This window comes from Musa acuminata, chromosome BXJ1-2 (genome assembly GCF_036884655.1).
Source record: "Musa acuminata AAA Group cultivar baxijiao chromosome BXJ1-2, Cavendish_Baxijiao_AAA, whole genome shotgun sequence".
Taxonomy (NCBI): Eukaryota; Viridiplantae; Streptophyta; class Magnoliopsida; order Zingiberales; family Musaceae; genus Musa; species Musa acuminata.
In genome coordinates this window covers 569,986-581,072 of record NC_088328.1, presented here as the reverse complement: position 1 = coordinate 581,072, position 11,087 = coordinate 569,986, and the positions used below count along the sequence as shown (strand labels likewise).

Here is an 11,087-nt window from a genome sequence, read left to right as displayed (position 1 = left end):
TGTTTTATGTTACCACTTAGCCTGTGAATGCTATTTTTTTTGTAAAATTGTTATATTATTAACTATATATTTAACTCTTTTTGATGCAATGAATTTCTTTTAATACGGTTGTTTAGAAAATAATTTGCAATATGTGATTTCTGCATCGTTGAATATTTTGTATGGATTTTTTGAAAAAAAAATTATTAGAAAATTTCATCGTTCTCTTGAAACTGGGTTTAAACTCACTAACTCTTTTGAAGTAAGTTGTATCTTCATGTTTCCATAGATTGTTCTTTTTAAGCCTAATAAGGTCTTGTTGTTCAGTTCAAGATTGTTAAGACTTAAGATGATTGGATTCATGTTCATTTAAACTAAGGGTTTGAATTTTTTACTTGCCTACTTGGATATGTTTTCAATAATCTTAGATCAAGTTCTGGGACTTCATAGCACAAGTGCCTTTATCTTGTCCATGTATAAGAGTTTCAAACTGAAGATAATAGAGATACTGAAGGAGTAACAAAATAATGAGAGTGAGACAATAAAAAACACATCATTTTTAGGCACAGTATCCTATTCTGTATCCAAATTTATGCGGTCCTTATTCATTTATTTTCTGAAATTAGTATTATAGTTAATAAGTACAGGGCTAGAGCAAGTATAATATCTCAAAGTTACTCATCACTATTTCTATTCGGTTTTGTTCTATTTATAGCAATTAATATTCTTGATAAATTCTCTTTTTTGGTCGCATAGAATTTTGGTATTCCTCGACATGTATACAATTATCATGTAGAACATAGCATAGATCTTGTTTTGATACAATAAAATGTCTGAAACAAAAAGTAAAATTATGTACTTTTCAAAATTTAGTTGCTCAAAATGCACTTATGCCCTTTGGTCTCTTTAAGGGTTTTTTCTGAACTAGAGTATCTCATGAGTACTGTTTAAATTACATGTGCCAAGTTTTTGTGGACTTGAATGTCATTCTTTTTTGTCTAATAGTAACTAAGGTATATAATTTTGAATAATATCACCTGGTACGAGGGTAAATACCGGTCCGTCAGCAATCCGATATACGGACCGGTCGTTACTGGACGGTATATATATATATATATATATATATATATATATATATATATATATATATATATATATATATATATATATATATATATATATATATTTTTTTTTTTTTTTTTTTTTTTTTTTTTTAAGGCAACGTAACATCGCCTCGACGACGTCGTGTCGTCGAGAAGGGAATATATATATATATATATATATATATATATATATATATATATATATATATATCTCGACGACGTCGCGTTACTTCGGCGACATCGCCAAGAGGCGACATCGCCAAGAGGCGACACGACATCGCCTTTTATAATGATATTTTATATATATATAATATTATTTATTAATATATATATATATATACAAACGAGGCGATGTCGCCTCGCTTGGGGACAAGAGAGAGGCGATGTCGCTTCAGCGACGTCACCGAATTATATATATACATACATACATGTATATATATATATACATACATGTATACCATTCGGTATACCACTCGGTATACAGTATCATATTGTATCGAGCGAATGTTGAAACGTCGGTACGATACGAATTTCAAACCTTGATGTTAACTACAATGCTCATGAAATTCGTAATCTTGTTGGTTAGCTTTACAATAACAGTTGGAAAAAGTTACATAAGAATATATTATGAAGGAAAATTGAAGAAAGGAGGAGCATTTAGGTTGGTGTTATTGGGAATTTGGTTCATTCATCCCCTAACATAAAGAAAGAAGTTCTTCGTGCGGGAGCTTTACAGCCAGTGATTGGTTTATTATGGTATCACTAGAATTGTATACTGCCTTTTTGTTCATCTGGTTTAATCCTTAAACAATGTCTAGGTTGTTTCATTATATGTTAGGTAATAAAGAAAATTTTGATTCCTTGAACTGTTTATAGAATGTAGCAGATAGTTTTACAAAGCTGCACAACATTCTTTTCAAGTTGGTGATTTGAAATCTTTAAAAAAGTTCTTTGACTAACAATATTGTCTTTAGTGCTACCTTAAAATCATGAGAATCTAAACTTTATTTTTTGTTTGAAGATGAAAATGTTAAAGTTGCCTCAGAATCAAGGTTGTCAAATTCTTAATTTGGGTTATAGGATCATGCAATCTTACAGCCCGGATCAGGCCTGACAATTTAGATCGGATCAACGTAAATGGGTGGAATCGACTCGAGTTGTGAGTCGACTATGTAAGATCGGTTGACTCGGACAAGTCAAGTCGAGTTTGTCTAGTCAACCCAGGATATAAGAACACTCACCTTCAAAGGCGAATTGATATGCGGTGCCAACAAAGGAGCGAGGAGACGAGCTTGAGCCCTGATCCCTCACAACGAGAGTGTTGCGAATCTTCTGGTTGGCTATTCATTGTCATGGATCAGTGCTTCTCTCCTGCAGCCCGTAGGAGCAATGAGGAGACGAGCCTTAGCCATTGCTACCACTCACAATGAACTGCTATCAACGTCGTCGACTGTTGCTAATCACCATATGCATGGATTCTCTTTTCCTCTCCTACCCTCTATTTCGGTCTTTGCTTCTTTCTTCTCCTCTCATCTTCCCCCATCTCTTCTTCTCTCCCCCCTCTTCTCTTTCATCTCCATTCTTTCTCTTCGCATCTTCTCCCCCCTCTTCTCTTTCCATCTCCTTTCCTTCTCTTCGCATCTTCTCTCATCTCTTCTCCTCTCCTCCCTTTTACCTCTCTTCTTGTCTCCCCTCCTACCTTCTCCTATCTACCATCCTTTTTCCTCTCTTCTCATCTCGTACATTCTCTTCCCATCCATCCCCTATCTAATGATATCTGATATAGTTTGATCATAATAACACTGATATCGTGAGGTATTATCTTTAATATAATTGAAAAGTGCAATTCATAATTCTTAGATTGAAGTTCTACAAAGCAATAATAATGTTCGTGTAACAAAGAGGTTGCAAATTTATATCTTATATGCCAAACACAATATTCCTTTACATAATAGGAAAGTCATACTTATAAGAAATTAAGAATTTAGAAATTGTTAGGATATGCAACATGGGCAATTTAATTACCCATTTATCAATGTAAGTTATGGTGATATATTTAACCAATTGTTTATATGTAACCATACTTATGTAACTAATCTTTGCTAAACAATGTTAAGATGTTCCTGTTTGGAATATACTCATTTATAAATTTCTTTAAATATATGTATGTATCTTAAAATTATTTATTTTTATTATAATTTGTAGGATCTTATGATACTATCCTATGATCTAAGTTTACAAACCCTTTTTGATCCTAGGTTGGGAAGTGAGTTTGATAACCTTGCTTTGAACCATAAAGCAATTTTGTCAAATCCCTTTCTTACCAAGGAATGGTAGAGACTTCACTAACTTGGTTCATACGATAGAAAAGACAGTTTTCCTTTCACATGACCAAGCGATGCGTTTAAAAGCAAAACATTACAAATTTTAGTCACACTAAGCTCTTCTATGAAGAATTTAAATACATGGTTCAAAATGATCTTATTCAGTTTCATATTGAAACATGTAAATAAGCATATAAAAGAAATGAAAAGAATGAACTTGGAAACATGAATGACCATGTTGCAACCTTGTCACACTAAGCTCTTCTATATGACTATCATCTGCGTGCAAATGTGGATCAACTGTGAATAATTTACATTTCTCCAAGTAGATTATTATTTATAATAAACATCAACTTCTTTTACATTCATAAAAGGACACGTGGGCTGCAGTTTGGAATATACTAATAAGGTCTTATGAGGGCATGGCCCCTAAAGATGCTATTCACAATTTATAATTTACCTCCATGAAAGATGAAAATATGCAATATGGATTTGCAATTCTTAACTAATATTTGGGTTAATAAACTGAAACGAAAACTTGGACAAAAAAGAATAAACAAAATCATATGACTAGAATTTCTTAATTTGGAAAAATGGCAAGTTACCTATGTTGCATGTGCAATATGTGTGGACTAATTTCAGTAATAATGTCTCTAGCTCTCGTAGTAATAGCAAACTAGAACAACAATTAAGAAAAAGCTTTGGATGTATGTTTCTAATATGTGTTCATCAAGTTGTCGAAATAAAAGCAACCAATATGTAAAACTATTCAATTAGTCAAATCCTTGCGAACTCACAAGTGCATTGCATAATCATAATCTTTCTTGAAAATATTTCTAACTCCAATCAAATATCTACTAAAGCCCAAAAAAGGAAAAAAATTAGGAACAATTAGTGTTTTTGATCGGTGCTTGGGTGCTCAGGTGAGGTAAGGTTTGAGTGCCTTGCACAACTTCTGGACAATGTGATTCATTGAAGCATCGCTTTGGTACTGGCCTGAGCCCAAGCGTCGGGCGCCTCGGGTGAGCGCCCGAGTGAAGGTGGCTTGTGTTCGTGCTTGGTTCGATTGAATAGGCAAATTGGTTCAATCGAACCAACTAAAGAAGAGCCCTAACACTAAATGGTCCACGCCCCCCCTCTCTCGTACAACTTGACCCTGCTTTGAAACCCTACATTCGATGTCGCTGCCTTTGTTTGCAGCTCCCTCCATCATTGTTGCCTTCGTGCCATCTCCCTCCATCGTTGACGTCATTGCTATATATAAAATATATTTTTTATATTTTAATATTTTGGAGTGTCTCGCTTTGTTCGAGTGGGCGTTTAGGCGAGCGCCTAGCACCTCAAGTGATTTGGGACCTTGGTTCATTTTAGCGCCTAGTGTTTTTAAAAACATTGAGAACAATAACAATCAACAATTATGGAAACATACATAACTTAAAGCATAAATGGTTCTTTCCTCCTAATAACAAAAGTTACTGAAACTCATTGGATTGAACTATCAACTTGCTTACAAATGTGTAAAAGCCAAACTTTGGTTTCAAAGTTTACAAATGACAAGATATATTGTAAAAAGTTTACGAAGATGGTGAAACAGAGATCTGTGTGCTTGATAAAGACTCTTATTTGCATTGTCTAGATCTTATCCATCATCAAGTATTTTCGTTGGTAAGGCAATTTTCTGAAAATTCACTTAGACTATGCAACTCTTTTTCTCAATCTAGCATGGTTAATTGCCATTCATGTTGCACGGAGAGTCAAAGGGAAGCAGCTTTACTATTAGGGCAATTTGCTTCAGCCGATTCAGATTGCAAGGCACTTTGTCACCTGACTTTTTTCTCTTTGGCCTATCAAAGTATAATATCAATTTGCACCAGGATATACTCTTGTTTCTTACATTTGTCTGCAACCTTGATTTCTTGCATGTGCATATTGTTCAGGGAGGTGCTGTCCGCCCTCTGATCGGGATGCTTCAGTCCCCAGATATTCAACTTAAGGCGATGTTTGTCTTTACTCTTGGAATACCCTTTAATGTTTAGCCTTTTCTTTTGTAGTGTGATAAATCTGACATTTTATATTTAAATTAGCATTTTTGCTATTTCTTGATCTATAAATACTTGATTTATTCAGCATTGCTGTTCTTGATCAATTTTCTCACTATATGTTTTTGTTACTAGGGACATTATTATAAGCTGTCGTCAGTGATAATTTATTGAGCTAATTTTTTTCTTTTCATAATTTATTCAGCTAGTTCTTTTATTTTCCTTCTCATGTAGGACATTATAGTTCTATGTTTAATCTTCTATTTGAAAATTTAAGATCTGCAAAAAGGACCATTAGAAAGGGATAAGTTCGATACACAATCTATATTAGTTACCTAAAACAGGGAACATTTTGGGTCATGGTTCTGGTACAAGGATGACATTCACTTCTTATCTTGGTCAGTGATATATGAGCCATAGGGTTGGTTGGTTTTCTATTTCGTTCATGCTACTCATTAAATTGCTTACTCAGGCTGATAATAACATTAGTTAAAGTAGTGTTGAATTGTTAAATAGTTAGTTGTGTGTTTAACTGGATCAGAAAATGATGGCGATACATAACTTGAAAGTTCTGGCTTGGTTGGTTTTCTATTTCATTCATGCTACTCATTAAATTGCTTACTCAGGCTGATAATAACATTAGTTAGAGTAGTGTTGAATTGTTAAGTAGTTAGCCATTTGTTTAACTGGATCAGAAAATGATGGTGGTACATAACTTGAAAGTTCTGAACTTAATCATACCAATCGCCGTGTTGAATTGTTATGTAGTTAGTCGTGTGTTTAACTGGATCAGAAAATGATGGTGGTACATAACTTGAAAGTTCTGGATTTAATCATACCAATCCCCATTATATTACCCAAAAGCCAATCCCAATCCTGAAGCTAATCTTGCAAAGTCTTAGCCGACAAAGCATGTGGTTATTTGCTGAATCACACCTGTCGGAAAAGTGTAAAAAGGTTTTCATACATAAAAAATGTTCAAAATTACCTAGTTTAATACCTAACCAGCTAGCCTGGTAGTGTGTAGCGAGTCATTTTCCCATAGGTCGAGGGTTCAAACCCTTGCCATAGTAACTTCTATCAGTTCTATACGTGTTTTCATTTTGTTCTCTAGGGTCTGATGCGCTTGGGTGATGTTTGAAAAAAAAAAGCTTACCTAGTTTATATTATCTATTTTGAGAATTTATTTGTTGGTACACACTCACGGTTTTTTCGTTATTGTTGTATTTGCTGGTACACTTCCCAATACTGTGCTAGTTGTGCATGCTGTATGTACACTAGCATATATGCTTTGTACAACAGCTGCTTCTAGTAGTTACTACTCTATTTTATTAATTTAAAATTTCAGTTTGGTGATTGTTGGAACACTATTCTTAACAAGCAAAGCAGTTCTCATTTTAGTTCATTCCCTTATATGTTTTTTATTCCAATGATATGTATACATGTCCTGGGCTTTTGCTTTTTTGGACTGGGCTCTCATGGCTCACTTCTTTGCTTAAATTGTAGCATACTTGTGCCCTGATATCTAAAATTTCAACTGTCTTTTACTAGGCTCTTCTGACATCAGATGAAGTAACAACATGGTATGCTCTTTTCTCATTTTCCCCTTAGCTTGATTATTATGTATGTTTGGACCCTTTCATTATATACTTCCAAAGAAGAGGAAAATTTAGTTTTGAAAGTGATAATAAAATATACTTTTTTCTCGATACTTTTTGATATTATACCACTTTTTTGTAATATGCCTCATGCTTCTTGGAAATGTTTTTGAAAAAAATGTTCTTGTTAATATCAATATCCATCTGCCACAATACAGCACATTAGTTTCTTTCTCCTTATATATGGTTGGATTTGCTTCATTTTCCTGATAAACAATGACTCGTTTTTGCTCTATCTCAAAGGCCTTTTATTTTCCTTCTAGGACTCACACAAACAAGCTGGTATTGTCTACAATGGCGGTTTGGTGCCTCTTCTTAAACTTCTTGACTCGAAAAATAGATGTTTGCAACATATTGTTGCATTTGCTCTTTATGGTATTGCAGAGAATGAGGTGAATCTACATCAAAATATTCCTTTGTTATGATTTCATATTCTGTTTCTTTGCATAATGCTGTAATGTGAAATTGAGATCTATTGGTTGGACACAGGCTTCGTATTCTTGTCTTTGTTGTTAGGATAATGTCTCTGATTTTATCAAGGTAGGAGGTGTTCAGAAGCTACAAGATGGTGAATTCATTATCCAGGTATGTTGAGTACAGTGATGTTGCCAGATCCATGCTTCCTAATATGTATATATTGATCTTGTTTTGATTTGTTTTATATTTTGAACCAAGTTTTATTGAAAAATATTACTTCAATTACAGGCAACTAAGGACCGTGTAGCAAAGACAATGAAGAGATTAGAGGAGAAGATTAATGGGCCAGTACGTTCTGTTTGCTGTATTTCTTGGCTTATTGCAGTATATATTCAGAACGATAAGGATTTACTTTTAATTGGTGGATATGTTTAATGGATGTAGATATGGTGTTCCTTGCCTTTTGCCCTTGCAGGTACTAAAGCATTTATTATATCTGATGCGAGTTGGAGAGAAGGTTGTCCAAAGACGTATAGCTTTGGCTCTTGCTCATTTATGTTTACCTGAGGATCAAAGAACTATTTTCATTGATGATGATGGTACTGTATCTGTCCAGCAACCATGACATCCTTCTGCTTTTCCTCCTTAAGCATCATATTCTCAATGTAGGACTTGATCTTCTTCTCGAACTAATGGGATCGACTAATCTAAAACAACAGCAAGATGCATCAGTCGCTCTTTACAAGTTGGCTAAAAAATCCCTAACACTCTGTTTTGTTGATGCAGCTTCTCCATCCACCTCACCTCAAGTTTGCTAAAATAGGTATTCCTTAATTTTGTTTCTAAGCAGTTTTAGCAGTAAAACATGTCCCATATTCACATAAATACAAAAATATATAAAAAGGTCAGATTTTCAATTCTTGGAGCTAGTTACTTGGAATTTGAAAGTGCTTATGTAATTGTTTTGGCTAGTCTTCTAACTCAAAGTTTTTTTGAATTGTCTGTCTTGACTCTTGAGACTGATCAAACATAAATATTACTTGATCAGTATAAACCTTTTTTCTAATTGGAGAATGAAAATTGTTTGCTTATCTACAATATCACTTTATCCTGCAACAAGCATATGCTAGAAAGGAGATGCGAATTTACGATCTAATTGTTACAAATCATTGGAGAAATTGAGGCAAAAGTATATACCTTACGACAAGGAATGAACTACTGGGTATTCTTATTAGTGAAGAGGAGGCATTAATTTTGCAGGTTTGACCTCTTAAGTAGATCGCTTATGTTTGAAATCAGCAATCCTATTTTAGTTGAAACGAACATGGATACACTGGTAGATTACTGCTCAAGACGAAAAAAAAAGAATCACATGTCATAATTGATATCTGAATAATCAAAATCCTGAATGTTTGATGTTGGGACTTCATATGCATCCAATGTGTACAAATATGTTTTGCTACGTAACAAAACTTCTACATGCTATCATAGAGAAATACATGACAAATGCAAAGGCCCAATGAGTCTGTCAACTATGCTAGAACAGAGCTATATACCTATAATAGTACTAATCAAGTTGTTCATGTAGGTGTACCTGGGCGAGCAGTTACCTTTCTAGTTGAAGGTTGTGGACTATTCTTACCATATGTAGTTTTTTCCTTTAAACAATTGCATAGCACATTTAAAGTTATAGCAACTTATGTATGCTACATTCCTCATTTAAAAGGAAGCTATTAGTTGTGTGCGCTAAATATCTAAATGTTCATTATCTGTTCTTTTCCAGGCAAGTGCTTTTATGCACACAGAATTGCTCTGTTTGCTTCTTCGGATGCATTTTGTGCAATGTTTGATGGTGTCTACCGGGTAAGGGAACTCATGTGTCAACCATGCTTGTTTTTCTTCAGAATTAAGCCCTAATCATGATCAGATGTCTGGAAATAATGTTGTCAAAAAATGACTAGTTTCTGATATAAAGAAGCTATAGCACGCGTCATAAATAAAGCATTTACATGCGATACAAAGAGGCATATCTGTCTATTTTGATGTGCTTTGGTTAGTGAATACAATAAAATGGTGAACAGGTTTTACAATTAGATAAATTAAATACTAAGTTGCCATCTCAAACGTTTGTTGCTTTGTAAATGTTAATGTAAATCTCCCATGGTCCTATCTGTACATAAATAATCATGCAGAATTGAGAATCATATCTTTGATCACTAAGATTGTCTTAGTACTTGCTTGATGCATATCAGAAATGCTGATTTGTAGAAAGTTAAAGTCTATAGTTTTTTTAATTCTTATGGACATATTTTAAAATTTAATTTTTTTAAAATTCCTGAATAAAGCATGGCATCATTAGTTCTACAACTTATTATGTCTGAGTGATGCACTTGTCAAGGACAAGAATATGCTGTATGTTGTGAAATTTGTTTTTGTTTTGGATTTTGCTGCAAGAAGCATTAGTAAATCCATCCACTGTCTAACATAGCACTATGTCCAATGTGTGAAAGTTTGATGAAAACCTGTCATGTGAACGGGCAGTTACTATGCATAGCTGCACATAAGAGGAAAAGTCTGGGTTCTGCAATCATGGTATTATAAATTCGTGAGACTTCACAATGGCATATGTATTAATCAATATTCACTTTTTTTTTTTTGCATATACTATTGGTGCGGCATGATTGCTTTAATAGGGCTTGGTTTCCTTGCAGTGCTCATATAGATACTTGCCTATTGACAACTTCAACTTGAAATGCTTGTCAGGTAGGCTATACCTAAATGTTTCAAATTTTCTATTGCACTAACCTTGTTTGTGCTAAAATTTAGATGGATGAATTTATTTACTTTCTAAACAATAATAAAAACATTGATATACTTGGAGAAATATATATTCAAGTGCTTAATGATCCATTTTAACCGACCTTTTGTTTTTAAAAATCTCAGGGTGTCCTCAATATCAAAGTAAAGATCATGTTGGATTAGGATCTTAAAGTAAAGCAGGGCTCCATGACTCCTTTGCCAGATCATGTTACAATTCATACCCCAAAGGAGGAAGAGGAGTTAATCCTACCACTTGTTCTGCCTCTAGAGATTTAATTTGAATGCTACAACTTTTGCAAAAGGAATTAGGATTACATTTCTTCTTGATAAGCATGCGACAGGTAACAAGCCAAAGTTCTTCTGATTTATGTGCTTGTACTAGTCCTAGATTAACACGAAGGAAGATTGGGAGTCTCTAGGCCCATATCTTAGTTTGTTCCAATCTTCTCAGGAGCGTCATTTGTTCTTATCATTTGTTTTGGTACCCAACATGGTTACCCCTTATTTCGATAATTTTTACTGTTTTGTAGACTTGATATTAGTTATTTGAATTCGTTTGTAACTTCCAAAGCTGGAATAGTAGACTCAGATTGATTGTCTAAATTCATTCAAAATTCTGAATATTAGTTAATAGATGCAATTTGATCATTTTTTCGTGTGCTAAGATGAATGGTATATTCTTCTATCTCAATTGTCTTGTATTTCTTAACGGTGGCTTATTAGTTGTTGATACTCAGAGTTCTTATT

The 11,087-nt window shown here is 33.9% G+C and overlaps 1 protein-coding gene across 1 annotated transcript; it reads left to right on the top strand.

The window, feature by feature from the left end:
• The first annotated feature begins 5,128 nt into the window (after nt 1-5,128).
• LOC135594629 (ARM REPEAT PROTEIN INTERACTING WITH ABF2-like) lies at nt 5,129-10,431 on the top strand. Its single transcript, XM_065084995.1, has 6 exons — nt 5,129-5,218; nt 5,344-5,400; nt 7,367-7,495; nt 7,620-7,688; nt 7,809-7,868; nt 7,996-10,431. The coding sequence occupies exons 1-6, from the start codon at nt 5,129-5,131 to the stop codon at nt 8,143-8,145; spliced, it is 555 nt and encodes a 184-aa protein (XP_064941067.1). The 3' UTR covers nt 8,146-10,431.
• The last annotated feature ends 656 nt before the right edge of the window (nt 10,432-11,087 follow it).